This window comes from Eptatretus burgeri, chromosome 12 (assembly GCF_056783735.1).
Source record: "Eptatretus burgeri isolate ZD-2024b chromosome 12, Ebu_testis_v1, whole genome shotgun sequence".
NCBI lineage: Eukaryota > Metazoa > Chordata > Myxini > Myxiniformes > Myxinidae > Eptatretus > Eptatretus burgeri.
Window position 1 is genome coordinate 390,468 of NC_140972.1, and position 24,533 is coordinate 415,000.

Sequence of the window (24,533 nt, forward strand, 5' to 3'; positions counted from 1 at the left end):
GGGGTGTGAGATCAATTTTATTCCCTTCTGTAAACATCCACACATGACGTTTGTTGAACCAAGATGATTTGAGAATGGGATGTAAAAAGTGAATTTTAAACATTTTTTTCTTGTCAAAGTTCACATAATATTTATAAAAATGGGATTTTTCACTGATAACTCCATTCCCACGACGTTCATCGTTTCTTACCAACATCCTTCCTTGCTGGATTCTCATCACATCCCTTCCCTTTTTTTCCTGCACGCATTTATCAAGGGATCTACAACTTCATGATTCATCGATTTGTGATGAAGAGAAAGGATAAACCTTCAAAACTTGAAGATAATACAGAATGAAACAAACTTGAATCTGAATTTGAACATTTTTCATGGACAATATCTCTTTAATTTCTATTTTGTTCTCTGTCACAACCGTCATCATATTGTACCAATTTATAAAATAATAGCAATCACTGAAAAACCACACAGGTTCCCAGGATCAGATCAGATCAGATCCATTCCAAGATTCTGAATGACGTGTGTACATCCATCTGTTTAATCGAGCAGAAATCCCTTCTCAAAGGAACAGTTCCATCAGGCTGGAGGAAAGCTGACGGAGTGCTGATCAAAAAGAAATGAAAGAGGAATGCACAAGGCAATTAGCATGGTGTCAACTTGAGTTGTGTGGCAGGCAAGTTCATGGCAAACAGAACGCTCTGTTCACGAACAACCACTCAAACTGTGATGTCATACATTGTGGACACAAGAATCCAAATGTTGAGTACGTCAAAAATAAACACAACTCTACCATAATATAAACATGAGCAGAACGAGAGCGACAATAGGAAGAGCACACACCGTGTAGGAAAAAGATCAAAACCCCCAAATATCCCCCAACCTCTAAGCAGAGGAAGAAGAAGATCAATAGGTTTCAAGTGTTGAGAATGATGAACCAAGTTGACAAGATCACTGAGGGAATATTCTTCAACAGACGAGCAGAGGAACAAATACGAGGAAACTGGTTCATGAGATTCACGGGAAATTACCGGAAGTAGACAAAGAAAAACATTCGGTGAAAGAACAATTACACAGTGGAACAATGTCCGCATACAAATGGTTATCAGTGCTCCGGTGAACCAAGTTCAGTTCAACAGAGTTAATACTGGAAACATGACCCCGGGAAGTATGACCAACAGATACCACGTGACCACAATTATAACTTCAATGTGCAGGAAGAACAATCAGATGACTGAAAGTCCTGGAACAAGTGATGGGTGTGTGTGTGTGTGTGTGTGTGTGTGTGTGTGTGTGTGTGTGCGTGTGCGTGTGCGTGTGCGTGTGCGTGTGCGTGTGCGTGTGCGTGTGCGTGTGCGTGTGTGTGTGTGTGTGTGTGTGTGTGTGTGCGCGACTTGTTTGTAACTTCTCCGTGAGTCTGACACCATGTATTAAAGAAGTTTTCATTTCCTGGGAGGGATCACTCCCTGAAAGGGGTCTCTGTTTTTGCCATATGTGTCAAGGGGTCGACCCAAACATATAAAAGTTGAAAATGCTTGTTGTAAGAAATGTGAGCAGAAAGTTTGTATTACATGTTGTACACGATTCAATGCCAGTTTAGTTACTGGTTTTGTTTGTTTGCAGATCAGACTTGGTGGAGATGAAATATGATTCCACGGAACAGGGTCCAAAATCAAGAGATTATAATATCTTTCATCCAGAGTCATTCTACGTGAGGTTTCAGGCCAATAACACCAGTAAGTATTAAAAACTTTCACATTTTAGTTTACACAATGCTCTTTTATCGGTACAAAACAATATTTACTAATATTTCATTAGACTTCATTACAGATTTGGAATGTGATTTATTATTGTGCGATTGTTCATGAGTTTGTTTGATTGTTCCATAACACCCCCATTGGTCCAGGGCCTGGTGTATTCCCATGGGAATTTTATGATAAATCTAATGTTTATTGTATTGAATGTGTTGATATGTTATGGAACATTGGAAGCAAGTCGGGTTCCATGTTTTTATACGAGTTCAATAATACATTTTGAGATCCCGGAATGAGGACACCGTATAATCGGTGTCTCGCTCTTCCACATTGTCTGTGATTGTTTTGAGATCAGTGTTGAGATAACTTGGTTCATTGTCCTTTTGTGTGTGAGCTTCCAAGATCGCCATCAGCTTAGCTGGTCCAGGCAGACTTAAAGGGAGCCATCTGATGTAAATAGAGATCTTGGAATGGAACTGAACTCACACATGACAACAGCGACTTGGAGATCAACATCTGGGTGTGATCATGCATTGATGAGCAGTCGAGCGATCAGTGATAGGTTCTCCTTGAGCTCAACATGAGTGGCAAACTTGAGATTTTTTTTTCTTTGAAGCAGATTTCCACGTTCGTAGATTGAGCGTATTGCTTTGTGATGTCTTGATGGCTAGAGTGATGAGCTTGGGATCCGAGGGTCCTGAGTTCACATTCCGCTTAGCTGTTGAATTAAGACCAGGTGGGGTTGACTCAGCGTGTCATCCTTCTGAGGTTGGCAAAAAATTGAGCTTCTTCTTTTCCAAGGACCGAGTGTACCAACGATGTGCTTTGTTACAAAATCCTCATAGCACTGCTTTCCAAAGACAAATCCACAAAAGGTAATTCGAAACAGGGGTGTGCATTCTGGTGTACTCCTTGGGTCGAAATTAAATGGGAAAATAGCAAACACAATGAGTTAACATTCCATCCATCCATCCATCCATTGGAACCAGACTCTGTGCAGAGTGTTGGTGCTGCCGAAGCAGTCTCCTTGGCTATTGGGCACAATCCTGGACAAGTCACCACTCTGACACAGGATACCAGCAAAATGGCACTCATTTTGCCGACCTCAGAAGGATGACAGGCAGAGTCAACCCCACCTGGTATTAATTCATCAGCCAAGACAGATTTGAACTCAGGATCCTCGGATCCCAAGCCAACCACCCTCACCATTGAGCCAACACCAGGCATGAACCAACATTGTCAACATGTTATATCTTCAAAGGGGGTATTTTAATGAACCTAAACACCCAATTTTCATTCATGCACTCCCTTGGAGTTCCCTTCGTATGCATGCAAAGTTCAGGGCCCCGATTTTTCATCGTTTTGGAGTATCAAGGAGACGGACGGATGGATGGCCTGACACACACACACATTTATGAGTGTAGATGAATGATAATCAAAACACACCAAGGTATGTTTTCTGTTCAATATACAAGCATAAACATTTCGTTGGAAAATATAAATATCAACAATGAAAAAAAAATTATATATATTTAATAAATACAAACATGTACATTCAAAACATATATATATATATATATATATATATATATATATATATATATATATATATATAATCACACACCTTATTTTTAAAATAAATAAAACTATTTTTGGTCAAATCTGTGGTAATTACCTCCCAGTCTATCTGGGTTTGGACAATGCGAGACCAATGGAAGGAAAGGACAAACACGGACAGGTTGGACATCAACAAATGATTAATTAATCATAAAATATATAAATAAATAAAATAACTTTTTACTTCCTGAGGTAAATAAGTGAATAAATTCCAAAGCAATCGAAATGAATAGTTAATCAGTCAAAATCAATCAAAATGACAGGAAAGAGACAGAGCAGATGCTAATCGGGGGTTGACTTACTTACAACTAAACACAGACAAGGGTACCCAGCAGATCATTTGGGGGGGGGGGGGGAGTAGAGTCGTCTCGCTCAACAGAGAGAAGTCATTCGTCAAGTTAAAACGTCCTGAAGTGTGTGTGTGTGTGTGTGTGTGTGTGTGTGTGTGTGTGTGTGTGTGTGTGTGTGTGTGTGTGTGTCACGTCCGTCGCCAGCACCCAGCCTTGCCGTGCACCCTCTCGCCCACAGCCTTTAACGCCAATCGACGTCTGGGGGGCACCCAGATAGTTTGTCGTGGGTTTCGACCCTGGTGCTGTGACACGGGCAGCTCCTCACACTTCACGAAACTGGTGACGTCCAGTGACACACAGTCCGTTGGTGACTGACCTGCACCTCATTCGTTGTGACCGACCCGTGCCTCACTCATTGTCAGCGCTGCTCACACCCACATGCGCACCACACGCTCGCTTGCTCAAGCACTGGAAAAGACGAAGTGACTGGCGAATTGTCTTGTTGGCCCTGGTCAGACACCAACATGCTCACTCGCTCGCTTCCTCGCTTGCTTTTCTCGCTTCCTTCCTGCGCGCTTCCTCTCTCGCTTTCTTTTCACGGACCTCTCCAATTCTTTTTATATGAGTCCCGTCTCGGTGGGTGCAGAGTCCCCCCAAGTTCACCCCGCCCCACTTGAGCACCGTTACCATGACAACCCGTACGCTCGAAAAGGGGCTTTGTGAGGTGGGTCCCCTTGACGATTCGAAGAAGGATTGTGAGGGTTAGAACACATCCAGTGCGAGCATGTAGAAATATCCCGCAACCACTGGCCACTGTACCTGCTTCATCTGCCATTGCACAGCACCTGTTTGCCAACCCTATCTGTGCAGACCAGTACAATGCAGATACTGTATGCTCAGGATATTGAGCCGAGGTCGGAGCTCGTTTCATTTACGTATGTTGGAAGCAACCTTCATCCTTACCACCGATCCAATACTATGTCGTCAAAAGGAATTTGTATGATCTCTGTGTCTCTTTCAGTGTGGAAGGATCATAGTGGGGCAGATTAAGTCAGTATCCCACAAGAATCTTTCAGTTGATGGTACAAGCTCCAAATTTGGTATACATGTGCTCCAGGACCCATTCTCTCAGAAAAAGTACGTAACCCACGTTGAAAAACAAAATGGCCACCACATAAAATAGGAAAAAGGGTTTTCAGTGCTAAACGTCTATAAATAGGAACATGCTATTGATCGAAATGTTAAATAGATTGTATTTTGACTGGAGAAATATATTTTGGCACTAATATTCGAAAATGGTTACCAGTTTTCAAGATGGCGGCCATTGCATGACTTAAAATCAGTACTTTTGTAGCTGTCTTTCAAAATTATCTCAGATATTGCTGGGCAACATCTGTGATATTGCTGGGCAACATCTGTGATCATGTATTGAGGTGATGCAGTCAAGCTCTATTACATTATGTGAATAAGAGTGATGTTAAAGCACAACCAGGGCACACTGGTGACATCACTGCTGTGAGACTCAGCATGGGGTTCAGTGTCTGCTTATAGTGTACTACTTGTAGCTGGAGTTTACTAACCTAACCTGTAGTTTGTAGTATACTTGAGTGTCCCAAATGCTATCTAAAAAGCCCCTGTATATATTTCAGCTAGAAGTATAGCTAGTTGTAGTATTAAACTATTAGATAGCCGCGCCTGAATTCACAGGATGTGCCAGCGCGGGAGAGCCGAGCCAAGGGTAATGGGGCTTCAGTTACCCGCAAGGTGTACAGATCGCACGGGACTTAAATGGCACTGGATGAATGATCGGGCTAGGTGTAGGGCATTTGTATGTATGAACCTAGTTGTATCCCATATCTTATTTGCTTATGTATTTTGTATGGTTAGGTGGTAAAAGAATAAACCCTCGGCCTTAACCTGTTCAATATGTCCACTAATAATCCGTTGAGTTGTACTCCTAAAACTGACTGGAGGAAGTGTTGCCTCTGTCAGACTGATACAAAAGAAGAGTTGAAGTCTCCCCCAACCCGTTATGAGTGTAGTTCTGATGGTTATTCCATGATAGCAAAAAACCAACCACAATTTCAGGCAATCCACCAGTTACCGATCAGGTTGGACCCATCCAGATTGGATGAAGGAGGTGGTATTGAGGATACACTGAGACGAAATAGTGCCAAGTACCACCAAAAGATGGTGAGGTCTGGCAAGTCTTTTGCACGACCCTTCCACCCATTGCTCAGAGTTGTCAGCAGTTAACAAAATGTGGCTGCAAGACGGAATGCCGAGGGCGATGTAAATGCTATCGCTTCAGTCTCAAGTGTACACAGTTGTGTGCATGCAAATGTGAGGAGTAAATGATTGACTAATCCACCACGTGAATCAAAAGATAATAATTTCCTGCTGTATATGCTATATCATTCTTCATTTTTTTCTTTTTGCAAAATGTAGCGCTAAAAGAGCCTGTCGTCATTTAATTCCGGCCATATCATCTTAGTTTTCAATAATTACGATTTTGTAAGTGCAGAAATGGATTTTGCTAACTCAAAAACATATATTTCGATGCATAGAACATTAAAATAGCATTATTCCATCAAAATTTAGCTCAAACACAGATTCAAACCACTTCAAATGGCAGCAATCTTGAAAAATGGCGGCCATTTTGTTTTTCAACATGAGTAACATACTTTTCAAAGAGAATAGGTCCTGGCGCACATGTATACCAAATTTGGTGCTTGCACCACCAAGTGAAAGATTATTTCAGTAATCCGCTGCACTATCAAGGGAAGTACGGTAACAAACGGTGAATGGACCTCAGGCGAAACCCATCCCCCTTCTCTCAAGGATGTGGTTGCAAACGTCAATCATCAACAAACTCTGCTAATGGGAGCTCGAGGTGAAGATGATGAGCCGACCAATGGGCGTTCGGATTAAACGTGACGTCATTACGGTTGAACCTCTCTCTATCGAGTGCAGCCTGTGGCTGCTGGTTGCATCATTGGTTGGGATGCCGCTGATGCAGTGCCCCCCTTACCAGTACACTGGTACTCATTTTGCCATGCCGACCTCAGAAGGATGACAGGCTGAGTCAACCTCCTGGTGTATTTTTAATTCAGCGGCCAACGGGGCTTGAACTCAGGACCGTAGGATCCCAAGCAGCCACTCTAACCACGAAGCCAACACCAGGCTGTTGAACCAATCAGCGTCTACCTTATTGAGACACCTGCACTGGAGACCTGTGTATAAGGCACATGCCTTCAGTTCCTTCTTCACTTGCTGCGATTTTTACCCTGAAGAGTACAGCACGAAAAGCGTCGGTCACTATTATGTCACATTTGTTTGTATCCACATTAAAGTTCTGTCGTACCAAACATCTGTTCATATATACATCGTTTTCATGAGAGATACACCTGGTGGTGGTGCTTGTGCCTGTGTTGTGCAAAATTGTGACTTTCTCAATTACAGACGATAACAAATTTTGTTTTTTTTCAGGTATCAAGGACTTCACTCTTATCCCCATTTGGACGGATCCAAAAGAAGTGAATAAAGAAAGTCGTAAACTTTCTTCAATGTTTCAAGCAGTTCAATCAATGTGGTACAACACGGTAAGAACAATAAGAAGCTCGTTTTTTAAATAACCTGTGCAGATGTCCCGTTGTAAATTTAATATCCACTCCACATACTTTATGACTTGAAATATTTTTAAAATATAATTGTAAATTCAATCATTTATGACACAAGTATGTTGTGAAATTAATCTTTAAAAACTTCGACAGATGCTCCAGAAAGTTTAATAACAATGGTGAAAGTCAAGGGCTCAATAAGTACAACGTATTGTTACGGATTCGCGCCCGCCGGCGTGCGGACGGCCACGTAACTCGAATCGCGGCACGTCACCCACCGGACAGACAATCCAGTCGTGACCCTCTCGGACTAACGCCGGGAACCAGTCACGGGTGGACCTTTCGGTCTCACCGCGATCGAGCCAATCGGCCCCCGCGTGGGATAGGGTTGCTCGCCAAATTCGACCTACCTAAGTACCCACACGGAGGGTAGACCGGGCGATCGCACCTCGCCGCAGGTCGACTTCGGACACGGGCCACTTAAGCGACCCGTTCCGTACTATCGGGATAACCGAGCGGTGTTATTCGTCGACCTCGACGGTTCGATTAATTATCGGGCGTATTCAGCCCACTACCAGCCCTTTACGTGAAGCAAGATGAGGATTCAATGAAAGAAATGACGAAGCGAAGCGGGAAACAGTTCAACACAAAGCACATGTATTCGCGATGAACGGAAAGCACACATATTCAATTCCACCAAAAGCACATAGAAAAGGAAAAGAAACACAATGCAATTTTACACAAAAAGCAAATGTAAAAGCGAAGACACAATGCAGAGCTAATACTGATTACCGAGCACACGGCAACACTTATACAATTCTACTTCACAGACGGCGCCGACAACACACACACTCAAAGCAAAGAAAAGAAAAAGAACACCCTCAAGGATGAGGCGGGCCTGAGGCCGAGACCGGGTCGGGCCTACCCGTCTGGTGATGAGACGCGGAGCGGCGATGGTGCCTCAACTCCGCGGGCCTCGCGGACAGTGTCTGGTAGGGGGTGGGAAGGGGGCCCCCTTGGTCGCACTATCTCAGCGCGGGGGGAAACAGGAGGGGGTTGCTGATGCTCGGGAAAGGAGGATTTTTACTCTGTCTCGGGTCCCGCGACGAGCGTCTCCACCTCGACCAGGTCGCGCCGTCTCGGGTCCCGCGACGAGCGTCTCCACCTCGACCAGGTCGCGCCGTCGGCCTCCCTGGTGTGCAGCTCCTGGCACCGACGTGAGCACCCCCTCGTCTGCCCTCGCCGCCGCCGCCTCTCCACAGCTCCGTCCTCTTCGCTCCGACTCCAACTCCGAACTCTTCCTCCTGCGAACTCCTTCCAAAGCACACACAACCCCAACGCACACGACGAAGACTGCTTCTTCTTCCCAACTCCACCGACTGCGAAGTCTTAACTCAACTCTACTGACGAACGCGGTCGCTTATATAAGCCCCGTGGCTTCGCCTTTGACCCCCTGCCTTCGACCTTTCACCTCGCTCCCCATTGGCCCGAGAAAAAGTGGGCGTGAATGCATTTTGATCCATGAATTTGCATATAGCGACCGCCCTCCAACGCCCTGGAGGCGGGGCCAAACCGCCCCTCGCTCACCGATTGGACGGAACAAAAGTGGGCGTGTGTCGTTTTTGATCCGTTTTTGGAGCGGAAAATCCGTGGTTTTGTACACGCTGTTCGGCGCGCGCCCTGCACGAGTCCAATACCGGTACCCACAAGCGGCGCAAGAACGGTGGCGATGCGACGGTTGCGAGGTGTGACGGGAAAGGTCGTGGCTGTTGTGGTGAAGCGGCGTTGTGGTGGGTGGTTGATGTTGTGACGACTGTTGAGACACGGTTGATGGTGGTAACAATGGCGGTTGGTCCAAAATAAAGATAGTAAAAGAAAAACGGCTATCCTGAAGAGTCGCAGCACGCATGAATGACATTTATTCCCTCTAGACAACGGGTTTGGGCCTAACTACACATATACTTACCGAGATATCTCACCTAAGGGACCTGAATGGTGGTTTGCGAATTTGGTCAACCACAACAGTATGTTTGGATGGATTCCTTGGTTTAAGGGTCCATGAAACCAACGTAATCAATGGAGTCATAAATATACCTTCTTGGACACAAGTACATTTGCACAACGTCGATCATACATCCTTCAATCGTGGACATGAGTACATTCACACAACGATGATCACACATATTTCATTTGTGGATATGAGAACATTTACACAACAACAATCACACATCTTTCAATCCTTAATCTGGAAGGAAGATTGGAAATTAAATTATATAATTCTGCTGATCGAGGATCCAAAGAGATTACATGACCTTTTTCTGTTTCTTCTGTAGATGAACGCAATGTTTCTCGGAGACTTTAGTGCCATGACACATCCTCAGGAGGACGAAAGTTTGAACAAGTTTGATCAGTTCCTTTGGCTCATTGATGAGAATATGGACACAATGGTGAAAGAGGATATCAACTCTGCAAATGACCGGTTTGTTTGCGATTCCTCAATTATATCGGGACATTATATAGCAAGAGCAATTACAATCTTGAATGATGTGCTATTTGGGATTATTCAGTTAAAACATTCACAAAAATGTGACACTTGTTCTTCTCCCGACCCCACTGCACCCAGGTTCCTAACCTGTGAACAATCCCCAACCCTTTCCCTTATTTTCCAAACCTTCAACCTATTTCCTTTTCGTTCCCTTTCCTCGAACAATGACAAAGCTTCAGTTGTTAACCACAAGCTTGGTGTTGGTTAACATGAACCAATGTTAACGACAACATTTTGACTTAATGCAATATCAATAAATAAATAAATAAACTAATGTCACCCGCAGGGTGACCCGTATCTTGCCAAAAGGTGACCACGTGTGACTTCTTTAAGGTCACACTGAGGTGAACAGAGCTGCTATCCACCAGGAGCGACTCCTTGAGGAATATCTGCCTACGAGAGATTCCGATGAGAATCGTTCTACAGAGTAACCATGAAAAATATGCGCTTGCCTCATAACGTCACCAAATGATGTCATAATGTCTCAAGCTTGACATATCTAGAAAGCACTCATCGAGGTGTTCAATTTGAGGTACTACATGATATGGTTCCTAAAACTTGAAAATTTGACCTTGGGGTCAAATATGTTTGACCTCAGGCGCTAACCATGAAGGTCAAGGCCAATCACCACCAAAAACTAATCAGCTGAGCGCCAGACCATGAACTATATTCCCATGAAGTTTGAAGACGATCCGATCAAAATTACTCAAAAAATAAGGGTTTCGTCGACTCCCCTGATTTGCGACAAAGTGACCTTGACCGTTAAAATTTTGTGCACTGAAAGCGACCTCTATAGGCCTCTGATATGCGAAGTTACAAACATTTCCAGTGATAACTGTGCTCTGCAGAATTTTTTATACATGATTACAGACAAACAAACAAAAAAAAAACAAAAAAAAACAAGCAAAAAAAAAAAACATACAAGCTGACTCACATATCTTGCAAAAACTTCGTTTTGGCAAGATAATAAATAAACACCTTGCAGACACACAAGTGAATTGTTTACTTCAAAGGAACTTTGCAAAAACGTGTTCTTGATTTGTAATAAATTATCTTTATATGTTTCATGATGATTTATGTGTGACTATCAGTTGGACTCATGAACTCCCAACTGCAATATGATTACATCACTACCCATAAATGAACACACACACACACACACACACACACACACACACACACACACACACACACACACACACACACACACACACACACACACACACACACACACACACACACACACACACACACACACACACACACACACACACACACACACACACACACACACACACACACACACACACCTGGCACAGAAACCACTCCGAAGTCGGTTTCCATCTCAGATGAGTAACTTTATTAGCTTCCGTTGGACTTCGTGTGAAATGAGGGCGAATGGATTTGGTTTCTGTTCACGTCCCTGCGTGCGTGTGTCCTCAACCATTCCTCGGACATGCATTTACCGATGTTGTTTAAACTTGTCACACAGATAACGAATGATGTCTTACATATGCTAGTCATTTATTTTTCCACATCAGATCGAAGATGGCCGACTGATAGACTGGCGTCCATTTTAGTTGCACATAAATATGGGCTAGCCCTTTACGTCCACACAACAAAATTACTCAAACAACGGGGGCTGTGACATTTTATGTCTTTTTTATATTTGTTTTCCCAACCTTTTTCCTTGTGGGATCTGCAGGGAATCCTCACATTCTAAAATCCTTCACCGATTCATTGGTGCATCCAATGGCACAACACCCTATCATGATAAACATAATGATGAGATATTGTGTGCTGTTTGGGTGAGGTTTAGGGGTAGGGTTGGAGTTACCTTCCTCTGTGTGTAATACGGTTCTCTCCCCCTTGTTTCCCTTCACGTGTTTTCAAACTTACAGATTTGTGGTTTTTGGATCGGCATTACAAGAGGCTATTGTACCTGGATCAGCAAAACCTTTGAACACTCAGACGGAATACTCTCTCAGTGAGAATGAGGTATGAGCAGGGTATACCTGTCACTGATTGGACATTCAGAACATACCGATCATTCATAGTGGACTTTTCTATTGATGGTTCATCGTTTGGTGCTTGGTTTTACTTGGCGTTCCATAAAGTGTGCACAAGTACTTCAATCTGGTTTTACATGGCAATGAAAGTGTTACATTTCTACTTCATTTATATCTATCTGGTTTACAATTAATACAGTTCTGTGTTCCATCTACATAATGATTTTTTTTGGTTTTCCCAGTTTATTGAAATTTCTGTTTTATATAATACTTTTTCCCATTTTAATTGAGGATGAGTTCAATGACCCTGGACCAACATTTCAGAGGTGATAAATGTCCCCAGTAAACACATAAGATGATGAATGTGTGTTTGGAATTTAAAGTACCCAGAGACGAGTGTACTATTATAAATAATGCATATGATCTGTTAAATAAATAAGTTTGATTATAAAAGATAAGATTTGAAATGTTTATGAGGACATGTTAAAAGTAACGTGGTTAATGGATTCCTTTTCCTGATACTCCCACAGGCTCTGTGTTTCAGTGACCATTACCCTATCGAAGTGGATCTGAAGGAAATACCGGTTTAAACGTGTCGCACCCAAGATCGTGGGCAACTCTCGATTTGATGCCATCGCCGAGAGCACATAATGAAAGGGTGCAGCTAATAATGGAGCTTTTAAGGGATTAAATTCGTGATTATTCAGCATTTGTGGTTTTTTGTCTCTTTGCAAATTTTGTGCCGAACATATGATTCTATAAGTGGTTTATTTAATAAGTTTTAAATGGTATTGTCTTGGGGTTCATCAGTAAAATTATTGGGCAGTCCTTTCACAACTTCTTCACATTATGCATGCCAGTTCACCGAGCTGTTATTTTTCTTCTGATTTACTTGTTCTTCCTGTAGTCTTTATGTAACTCTCTTCTCTCAATGTCTGTTTCCTGCAAATAAAACTCGTTAAAACACATGAATGTATTGCGTTTGAATTTGCTTACCTGCTGTTCACTTCAATGTGGCTTCATTTTAGGTCTCCTCATCAATCTGTGAAAGCCATGAACTCGAAGAAGAAATCATTTGTGGAGGCATGCCATGTCGTTGTCATTCTTACAGAATAATTCACAGAAAGAAAATAATTTTTTAGAATCTGCTCCATTTCAGGTGTTTGAAAAAGTAATGGGTCACGTGGTATCCTGTACAATTAAAGAGATGTACCCGAAGAAAAGCTGCAATTGGGAACAACATTTAAACATACTTCAGAATGTCATTCCAAATGATTTCACAAGACAAACTAGGGACGGAGCTCACACAGCTCTGTTATTCCATTAAAGGATGTGTGCCTTGAAAACAGAATTTAATTGTTGATTTAAAGAAAAACAATCTACCACCTCGGAAGGTAAGTTTATAGGTATTGGTAAGTATATGTTTGATGATGGGTGAGGAGGGAAGGGAGCAAGGAGGGAGGGAGAGTGAGGATGGGTAGGGGAAAGGAAGGCAGCAAGAGTTGAGAGGAAGGGAAGATCGACGTGCGGTGGAGCATTTATTACGATTCACACCGCCTCATCAAAATGATTCTGCATTGCATAACAGTGAAGATGGAAGCAAAATAATGTCTGAAATTCATTTTTTACTGCTCATACTATAAACACTGCCTGGAGCAGGAGGCAAACACCGCCCGGACACGTCCTGTGCCAAACACCGTCCAGACATAGTAATGGCCCACACACCGAGAGAGAGAGAGAGAGAGAGAGAGAGAGAGAGAGAGAGAGAGAGAGAGAGAGAGAGAGAGAGAGAGAGAGAGAGAGAGAGAGAGAGATAGATATATATATATATATATATATATGGAGTGGGGGGGGGGGGGTGCAGGGAGGGAGTAAGCAAAGAGAAAATGTTATCCTTTATGAATAATCTTCACACATACAAAAACACACACACACACACACACACACACACACACACACACACACACACACACACACACACACACACACACACACACACACACACACACACACACACACACACCAGAACTTAGCCGATATGGGCAATTTTGGGGAATCGAAAGATTGGATATTACCTAAGACAGCACATACTGTATGCAATCCAAAAACCTTAAATAGCTTTCACTATTGTTTTGGGGGAATTTAAACAAATAAAAACAACAACATTGCATTTATCTAACTGTTTCAAGATGGGCATAAACGTTCATCTTTCTAAACAGCTGCATGTGACAGGTGGAAAAGCATTTGGCTCATTCATTTTGAAAACACATTGATATGGCAAATGGCTCAGAAATCGGGTGTTGTCAAATACTTTTTGCTTTGAAACTCACAAAGAGAAACCACATAACCTTTGTAACGCACACTGGATAACCAATTACTTTCGAAAGTCACGAGATCAAAGCTAAACCTGATAAAACCTCCATAAGATACAGGATGAAACTTTACCACCACGTCACCCGTATCAGGCATGGCAAGCCCACGTACCAATGGAGAGTCCCTGCAGATCCAAATCTGCTCATATGTACCACTTCTATGCGTGCTGCATACGTACATCTACCGTGTAAAGCAAATGCTGACTGAACATCCTGATTGGGGCACGAACTGTACTGCTACTGACTGCAGGGCAATTGGCAAGTGGCTTAAGCACTCAAGCAAGCACTCCAACGGAACACCTAATTTGGCGAGCGATTACCAATTGCCGGCAATAAACCCATGCACCCCAAAATGCCCAAGTAATGTCCAAATTGGACAAATAAACACTTTTTGCAGTCGGAACTGCTGCTAAGGTCAATTCCAGAGCTTAAATTTTGTAATTCTGCACAGTTTAAAAGATTTTCGAGGTTATGGCATGTGTGGAAATGAAACAAAGCCATGAAGGCTGGCTTATCCAGGCATTTATAAGTATTGCAATGCATGTAGCGATTTGTAGGTATCGATAATTTGAGTGAGGATAGTGAAAAAAACTAACGGTTAGAAATTCTTGCGGCCTGTTCCAAGTCAAGGATTGGTTGAGAAGGCCAAAAAAACAAGGTGGCTTCAGACCCTTGTGAGGTAACCCAGGAATCACCTTAAGACCCCATAAAAATGAGGTGGCTGAGGAAGCACCTGAGAAAGAAAATAATGAAATAAGGCCGTTAATGATACCATCAAAAGGGGTGTTTTAATTAACCCTAACACGCAATTTTCACTTTGCACTTCCTTGGAGTCGCCTTAGTATGCATGCAAAGCTTCAGGCTGTGAGATTTCATGGTTTTGGAGGTATGGAGGACACACACACACACACAACAGTGAATCCTTTCTCTGTCTCCTGTCTTTACAAGCGCAGCACCATTTGGTCGAGGAGGAAGTTGAAGGACGATGGCGGAAAATGAACCCAGCTCGAGATTGACCCTCTTGTCTCATGCTCCACCGGCTCTTTAACAAAGCAAAGATGTCGCAAATAGCTCCATCGATCCAACTATGATTCAACTCCAACCATGACTTGATGCCACCACCACCAAAGGACAATCCACCAACTTTCTCCCTCTCTCCTCTACTTTCTTTCCAATTCTGAGTACCCAGTTAACACAGGAACGATTGATAAGAACTCCACTGAGTATCGACGGTCCCTGCTTGATCATCCCCAGGTCTGAGTCAGTCCTCTGCGTAACCTGGTGTCTTCTTTTCTCAGCATCCAGGCTCCCCCATTGGCCATCTCTCAGCCTTTCTGGCCTTCTTGAAGCTTCCAGGCTCTCTCATTGACTTTCTTTCAGCCTTTCTGCCACTCACGGAGTTGTGCGGGTGCGTCCCTCCCTCTCAGGACACTGCACACCTCTCTCCCGTAGCTTGTCACTGTTATATCAAAGGAAAACATGAAAGACAACTGACCCAATCCCTTTTCCTCGCTATTTGCTTGATGGTTAAATATTTCTCCCTTTCAGAAATGCACATTTACAAGACAAATTAGCATATCTTCATCCCTCCGTCATACATCAAGATGCTAGCGGCTCGAACAAACAATACTTCCAAACTACGCATCCTCGCTACCCTTTGAATACACCCCTCCCCCCCACCTCATCTCCAAACGTAACAATATTTTTGTTAATATTTTGCCATGAGAGATGATCACACAAAACGGTAAAAAGCAAACTTTGAACGTAATTGCTGAAACAAAGGACCTGGATTTGCGCCTGGAGTTGCATTCGATAGCATGGAGCTGAGCTCAATGAAGTTACTCTTTCTGCACACTCCTTAATTATTTTCTTCACTCAATATAATCATCTGAAAAGTAGAAAAAGTTAAGTTTCATGTTTCGCTTCAATAAATACACTTAATTATAAAAAAAAAATCATTAATTTGTATAAATTTTCACATTTCACTCCAGATTTTGACACGAATTTAGTCCACAAGATCCGATTCTCAAATCAGATATAATATTTAAATTATATACTTTAATTATTCCATGAGAGCGGATCGTGTTTCCAAGGCAAGGCATGTTTGAATAGGATGAATTGAGACCACTGTGAGGCGAATTGGGGCTGACCAACGATTAGTCTTTCAATTGAGGTAAGCCATTAATTATCTTCAAAAAGGAGTGTTTACATTGCCAAAAACACACAATTTCCTTTCATGCACTTCCTGGGAGTTCCCTTTTCATATTTACTTTAGTTTTTATTTTCACCACAATCCCTGCACCACTTTTTCAATTTCTCCCAACTATACTCTCTGTTTCATGTCTTACAATAAAAATATATATCTATTCCCTTCTCACCTTTTACCTCCCGTAACAACGTGACTTCCTCTACCCACTCTTCCTCTTCCTTCTTCTTCTGTGCTTCTCCACACTTGCAATTCCACTTTGATCATAAAGGTATATCCATACACCTTCAGACCTTTTATTCAAACTTTTCCTTCACCTCATCATTAAAAAAAAAAAATATATATATATATATATATATATATATATATATATATATATATATTTTGTTACGAATTCTCGCCCTCCGGCGTGCGATTGGCCGCGTAACTATAATCGCAACTGCATCACCCACCGGTCAGACAATTCAGTCGTGACTCTCCTGGAATTATCGCCAGGAACCAGTCACGGGTGGGGGTTTAACCTCACCACAGCCCATTACGCATTCTACCCGCGCTCGCCGAATATCGAAATACCTAAGTACTCGTGCGGGTAACCTACCGAGGGGCTGCACCGCGCCGCAGGTCGGCTTCGGACACGAACCGCTGAAGCGGTCCGTTCTGTTTTACAGCGATAACCGAGCGGGTATTATCGCCGACCTCGACAGATCCGATTCTCTTACCCGGGTGTTTAAAACCCAACTAATTATTCCACGATGCAAGATGGCACTTACAATGAGGGAATAGGACGCAACGAACGGGTTACATTTCACACAAGGACATTTATTATTTACACACACACGTCACAAGAAAGGCAGTCATGCACGTATGTACAACCAGGCAGTAATGATGCAATAATACAAGAAAGGAAGCAAAAGCAATGCCACCGAATACGAGCAAGGATCAATGTACATGCACAGTCACTTATACAGTCGTTACTTCACGACTGTATTCATTCAGCATTCATTCAAAGCACGACACAGCATTCATTCAAAAGCAAAGGAATGGCCACTCACAAAGACGAGAGTGGCAGACAGGGTCCGTGGACTTTTATAGTTCGTGAGCCTTGGTTGACCGAACGGGCTCACGAGACCGATGCGGCTTACCCGCACCCTCGCGGTGTGACGATGGGCAGGTCGCGATGTCTTGTCCCCACGGCAGCTGGCATTGCCGCGCCTCATCTCGGGCCTTGCAACGATGGGCAGATCGTGACGCCTTCTCCCCACAGCTACTAAGACAGCCGCGCCTGATCTCGGGTCTTGCAACGATGGGCAGGTCGTGACGTCTTCTCCCCACAGCCACGAGGACAGCCGCGCCTGATCTCGGGCCTTGCAACGATGGGTAGGTCGTGACGCCTTCTCCCCACGGCCACGAGGACAGCCGCGCCTCATCTCGGGCCTTGCAACGATGGGCAGGTCGTGACGCCTTCTCCCCACGGCCACGAGGACAGTCGCGCCTGATTGCGGCCTTGCCAAGGCGAGGTGATCCGAGCCCCGGCCGGCAACGCGGTTGAGAGGAACGAACGGGTCTATCAGCGCTCTCTCAGCGCTGATGCTCGAAAGAGTTGATGCTCGATCAGCGTTGATGCTCGATAAGGTTGATGCCCTCTTAGACCCCGTCCGTCCCTCAGTGATGTACAAATCGCGCCGAGGTCCGATCACCTCGGACTGCCTTGGCGCTGGCAAGCTCTCTCCGGATGTGGTCTCCACGTCGCCCTCTGGTGTTCTCCAGGCTCTCCGATCCTTCCAGACCATCGCAGATTGCCCTTGACTCACGCTCGGCTCTCTAACCCCTCCAGACTCACGGCTCCACCGACTGGACGCGAAGCTCCGTTCTCTTCGGCTTTATATAGGGCCGGGGAGACGAGATTTGACCTCCGCACTTTGACCTCCGACCCCCGGGGAGCGGACGTGATAGAAATCACCGGCATTCCAAACGGCGAGAGAACCCTTTGCCTCTGCCTGCAGTGAAGAGGGCGTCGTATTCGGAACGAAGGTGAGGCGATGTTCGTGGCGTGGGGTTGTTGATGGTTGTGGAGGTAAAAAGGGTGAAAGTGGTGGTGGTTTGGTTGCGGCCGTTTTGGAACGATGTCGGTGCTGGCGCTCTGGTTGTGAGGTATGGTTGGTCCAAAATAACGATAGAAAAATAAAAACACTATCTCAAGGGGTCGCAGCCTGGTGAACACGAAGAGATCCCTCTAAACAACGGTGGGGAAACCTATCTAACACCAACTTACCGGGATAAATGATCTGAGGACCTTAATGATGAATTGCGAATTTCCACAGCCGCAACTATATATATATATATATATATATATATATATATATATATATATATATATATATATATATATATATATATATATATATATATATATATATATATATATATATATATATATATATATATATATATATATATATATATATATATGTGGGGAGAACAAGTATTTGATACACTGCCGATTTTGCAGGTTTTCCCACTTCAAAAGCACGTAGAGGTCTGTAGTTTTCATCATAGGTACACTTCAACTGTGAAAGACTGAATCTAAAACAAAAATCCTGAAAATCACATTGTATGATTTTTAAATAATTAATTTGCATTTTATTGCATGAAATAAGTATTTGATACATCAGAAAAACAGAACTTAATATTTGGTACAGAAACCTTTGTTTGCAATTACAGAGATCAGACGTTTCCTGTTGTTCTTAACCAGGTTTGCACAGACTGCAGCAGGGATTTTGGCCCACTCCTCCATACAGATCTTCTCCAGATCATTCAGGTTTCGGGGCTGTCGCTGGGCAACACAGACTTTCTGCTCCCTCCAAAGATTTTCTATTGGGTTCAGGTTTGGAGACTGGGGAGGCCACTCCAGGACTTTAAGATGCTTCTTACGGAGCCACTCCTTAGTTGCCCTGGCTGTGTGTTTCGGGTCGTTGTCATGCTGGAAGACCCAGCCACGCCTCATCTTCAATGCTCTTGTTGAGGGAAGGAGGTTGTTGGCCAAGATTTCGCGATACATGGCCCCATCCATCCTCCCCTCAATACGGTGCAGTCATCCTGTCCCCTTTGCAGAAAAGCATCCCCAAAGAACGATGTTTCCACCTCCATGCTTCACGGTTGTGATGGTGTTCTTGGGGTTGTACTCATCCTTCTTCTTCTTCCAAACACGGCGAGTGGAGTTTAAACCAAAAAGCTCTATTTTGGTCTCATCAGACCACATGACCTTCTCCCATTCCTCCTCTGGATCATCCAGATGGTCACTGGCAAACTTCAGACGGGCTTGGACATGCGCTGGCTTGAGCAGAGGGACCTTGCTTGCACTGCAGGATTTTAATCCATGACGGCGTAGTGTGTTACTTATGGGTTTTTTTTGATACTGTGGTCCCAGCTCTCTTCAGGTCATTGACCAGGTCCTGCCATGTAGTCCTGGGCTGCTCCCTCACCTTTCTCATGATCATTGAGGCTCCACGAGGTGAGATCTTGCATGGAGCCCCAGACCGAGGGAGATTGACTGTTATCTTGAACTTCTTCCATTTTCGAATAATTGCGCCAACAGTTGTTGCCTTCTCACCAAGCTGCTTGCTTATTGTCCTGTGGCCCATCCCAGCCTTGTGCAAGTCTACAATTTTGTCCCTGATGCCCTTAGACAGCTCTCTGGTCTTGCCCATTGTGGAGAGGTTGGAGTCTGATTGATTGAGTGTGGACAGCTGTCTTTTATGCAGATAACGAGTTCAAACAGGTGCAGTTAATACAGGTAATGAGTGGAGAATGGGAGGGCTTCTTAAAGACAAAACTAACAGGTCTGTGAGAGCCGGAATTCTTACTGGTTGGTAGGTGATCAAATACTTATTTCATTCAATAAAATGCAAATTAATTATTTAAAAATCATACAATGTGATTTTCAGGATTTTTGTTTTAGATTCTGTCTTTCACAGTTGAAGTGTACCTATGATAAAAATTACAGACCTCTACGTGCTTTGTAAGTGGGAAAACCTGCAAAATCGGCAGTGTATCAAATACTTGTTCTCCCCACTGTATGTATATATATATATATATATATATATATATATATATATATATATATATATATATATATATATATATATATATATATATATATATATATATATATATATATTTATTAATCTTTCTCACCTTCTCCCCTCCATAAGCACGTCACTTCCTCCACATCCTCTTCTTTTCCAATCCCACTTTGATTGTGAAGGTATTCATCATTCACCTTCATGACCTTTTATTCAAATTTTCCTTGACTCTGTCCCCTTTTCCCGAACCTCAAAAAAACAAAAAACGTTATTTTGCAATGTTTCAACTTCATCTTTCTGTGCTCTTCTTCTCCTACTTCAAATGCCTAAGTTCAATTCAACCTTTCTTTCATCCTGTGTCCAAAAATTCCAACTGTTTTAACATTTCCTTTCTCCATTCGCTTAACCACCTTGTATTCCATCCCTCCTACAACATATTAAATGTATCTCTGACGTCCACATTTTAAAAATCCCATTTTGCAATGCATGTTTGTGTTCCATCAATCGTTCTTTTTTTTCCAACTTCAGTGCAAATTCACACACACCTGCTAAATCTACTTCCTCCCCTGTTATACCCCCTCCATACTCCTCCCATCTTGCCCCCCCCAATCCTACCCCTTCCCTGAGCACCTCTCCACGGTCCTCTGCTTTACCAACAGCTCCTCCTATGGTATCCCAAATTGTATGGTTTTCAAACACCCATGGGCTCCGTTTCAAACAAATATCCCACGCTCTCATTCAATACACTCCTCAATATCGCAAACATGTTCTTTCTTTCCGATAATCACACCTCCCCCTCTTCCGACCCCTCAGATCTTATTCCTACCCCCACCCACGCCCATCTTCACATTACCATAACCCAGTCTCATCCCTTCCTCCTCCTCCACCCCTCCCTTCTCCCTCCTCCCCCATAGTCACGTCTGCTATCATTGTCTCTCCTCTCTCTCGAAGCCTCCGTCTCACCCCTCCATCTCACATCAGCTGCCTCTTCCCTCTTCAAAGTAAACTTCACTCTCTTCCCCATCCAAGCTTCACCCTCAGCTTTCTCCCTCAATTCTCCATTCTCACCCCTCTCCCTCATATCTCCCACCTCACCCCTCCCGTTGAAATCCCCCCCCCCCCACAATCATCGCTGTCGGCATCAAATCCTTCCTCTTCTCCAATGGCTTGATGTCCGATCATCAAGTCACTCTACACTGGAGATGCTGCTTCTACTTTCCCAACAAAGGATGGAGATCCAGTCATGAGATCAGAGCCATCTCTCGAGACATATCGCAAGGTTTTGAAGCTGTCTCGCATCCAGCACTACTCAACAAACTCTCCTCTTATGGTATCCAAGGCAATGTTCACTCTTCGATCGCAGACGTGCTCTCCTATCGCAGTCAACACATGGCTCTTAATGGCTTGATCTCATCTCCTCTTCCTGTCCAGGCTGAAGTTCCTCAAGGCAGTCTTCTTGGCCCAGTGCATTTTCTAGTTTTCATCAATGATCTCTCAGATGCTCTGGAAAATCCTCTTTATCTCTTCGCTGATGCTCCCCCCCCCTCTGCCGCAGAATCTCTCATCCCTCAGATCGGCAAGTAAAGCAGCAACCTCTTCACTCTCTGAAGACCTGCATAAAAATCACAAACTGGTGGAACACTTGGAATATGTACTTCAATCCTAACAAATCTCACACTCCCACAATGTCTCTCTGAAAGGACCAACTGGAATTATCCCACCCACCATCTACTCTACTTTCTCAACAATCCTCTTGTAGAAGTCCTTTCATTCAAGCTTTTGGGTCTCACTATGCACCACGATCTTTCCTGGGAAAGCCACATTTCCAAGCTGGCCTCCAAAGCCAGTCGCCTCCTGGGCATCCTACGTCATGCAAAGTTCTTCCTTGGCACACCTGAGTTCCAAATCACATGCAAAGCTTTCATCTGCAGCCTGATGGAGTTCTGCTCCCCCCTCTGGGCTGGTCCTCCTGCCTCACACCAAGCTCAACTTCATGGTGTGAAAACCAAGGCTTCTGGGATCATTGGTATCAACCACGATGAAGCTGAGTCGTTGGTTCTCACTCTCTCACTGCAGGTAGGTTGGTGGTGTTTCTGTCTTCTACCGTCTCCCAATCCCCCCCGCCCTCCCCACTGCCCCCTTATATTTCTCCAGACCCCTCAAGGTCTGCCAAAAATCTCCTTTTGGTGAAATTACCAAAATCAATAATCACTGCTCACCGTCACCCTTTCATTCCTCTTTTGTGCCTCTGCAACAAACTTCCACACTTTCTTCAATCCCACTCCTCCCTTCAGATCTTCAAAACAGCTGTTCACCACTATCTCATATTCTCCCCCATCCAAAACCTTGATCCTTTCTACCCCCGTTAATTCACCCCAAACTCACCTTATGTGTGTGTTTGTTTCACCCACGGCACAGTTGGGAGGGTGGGAGAATGTTTTTTTCCTGCCTAAATCGATCAAAGGGTTACACTGGGTTGTTTGCCATTGTCTTCCCAGCAGTAGTTTTGGCAGGAATTTGTCTTTAACATCCATCAACCAATGTCATCCATTAACTTTAGCATTCCCAGACTAATGAAGACGGCATGCCGAGTTTAACGTCCATCCGAGGGATAATGCATCATCTGTGAATTGCCCTATGTGCTAAACATCATCAAATCACTTTCAAATTATTCCAAATCAATCACATTTCTATATTTCGATCACATTGTAAGTACAATCGTTACGATTCAAATCAAAATTTTGGAAACATTTCTCACATGTCACTGGACACGGCATGTGCATTTCAACATCGTAGCTCCCACCCTCCCAACTGTGCCATGGGTGAAACAAAAAAACACACACTCGAGAGAGTGGGAGCTACTGTGTTGAAATGCACATGCCGTGCCCAGTGATGTGTGAGAAATGTTTGCTTCACCTTGGCAAAATTGTGGAAATTTTCAAAAAAAAAAAATTCACCTTGTTTAAGAAATTGTGGTGGAAAATAACTCAATTTCCACAATTTGGATCAGCATTCCAAAGGAGAATCTTTCATTTCGTATATACGGAGGAAGAACATTGAATGATTCACTGAAACATTCGAATGGACTTCACCAAAACAAAAGCCCGAAGCAATTCCTCTTATACACAACTTGACATTCAAAAGAATGGGAGGGGAGACATTTGGCAACTCAACTACAGGGTTAGCTAACAAGCATAAGGCAAAATAACTCAAACTGCAATACGTGTCCATGAGGTGAAGAGAATGACATAATCATGGCAAAAGTTGCAGTGTTATCAACCAGGTCACCTTGTTTCATAGTAAGACATTCCTTCTATCAACATTTAGGTCAAAAGACTTGGGTAAAGGGAAACATAACTGACAGCCAATCCGACTATAGCATAAAAATTAAATTTATAAAGCACCAGCAACAATTATAATTGGGAGTACATGAATGTAATTGTTTTCCTTCCACAACCTCCTTCAAATTCCCCTTTTTCCTTCCTGAAAGTCCCTGTAATACCATCTTGTTTACCCCATGTTCCCCATCCCATCCCTCTCCCTTCCACAGATCTGTTATCTCTGTTCCCTGCTGTTTTTGTGCATCCCTATCCGACCCCTCTTGTCTCCTGCTCCCCTTGTTTCATGTTGTGTGTGTTAACTTTTTTATGAGCCTCAACATTGTATACAAAACAATCTCCCTCATTGCAGAAGCTAATCACTAACTTTGTGCTTTAAATACAAAGCATGGGTATTCCATTGTACACTGGATTTGATAAATAACAGATAATAATAAACACAGATAAGGACAATACTTCCCATTGTGCCACTTTCATTAAATAAGGCAAAGCTTTTCCGAGGTGGAGAGACCCGTTTATGGCTACTCATGTCAGAATATTGGGGACTCACTCCCTGTTCCACACACTGCTTAATCAATGGAAGCTGGCAACTGGACATTTTGGAAAAGGGCCTGTAACAAAAGCCATATACGTATTGTTGCGGATTCAGGGTTCAAGTCTTGCCACGAGGGGAAGCACTTGGGTTCTTCCCAAACAACCTGTCATG

At 43.5% G+C, this 24,533-nt stretch overlaps 2 protein-coding genes and 1 long non-coding RNA gene across 3 annotated transcripts in view; 2 read left to right on the top strand and 1 right to left on the bottom strand.

The window, feature by feature from the left end:
* Positions 1-12,788, top strand: part of LOC147014949 (deoxyribonuclease gamma-like) — a 30,232-nt gene extending 17,444 nt beyond the window's left edge. The window contains exons 4-8 of the mRNA XM_085849215.1: positions 1,618-1,730; positions 7,145-7,257; positions 9,609-9,754; positions 11,722-11,818; positions 12,360-12,788. Of these exons, the coding sequence (XP_085705341.1) occupies positions 1,618-1,730; positions 7,145-7,257; positions 9,609-9,754; positions 11,722-11,818; positions 12,360-12,419 (529 nt within the window). The 3' untranslated portion in view covers positions 12,420-12,788. The remainder of the gene's footprint in view (positions 1-1,617; positions 1,731-7,144; positions 7,258-9,608; positions 9,755-11,721; positions 11,819-12,359) is intronic.
* The window catches only part of LOC147014942 (deoxyribonuclease gamma-like), a 346,105-nt gene that overhangs the window by 254,236 nt on the left and 67,336 nt on the right, over positions 1-24,533 (top strand). The gene's annotated exons all lie outside the window — the stretch shown is intronic.
* LOC147014950 (uncharacterized) lies at positions 5-13,535 on the bottom strand. The gene is made up of 2 exons (XR_015050163.1): positions 12,826-13,535; positions 5-600 (listed from the first exon to the last, which is right to left on the bottom strand). It is a non-coding gene; the product is annotated as an uncharacterized LOC147014950 (long non-coding RNA).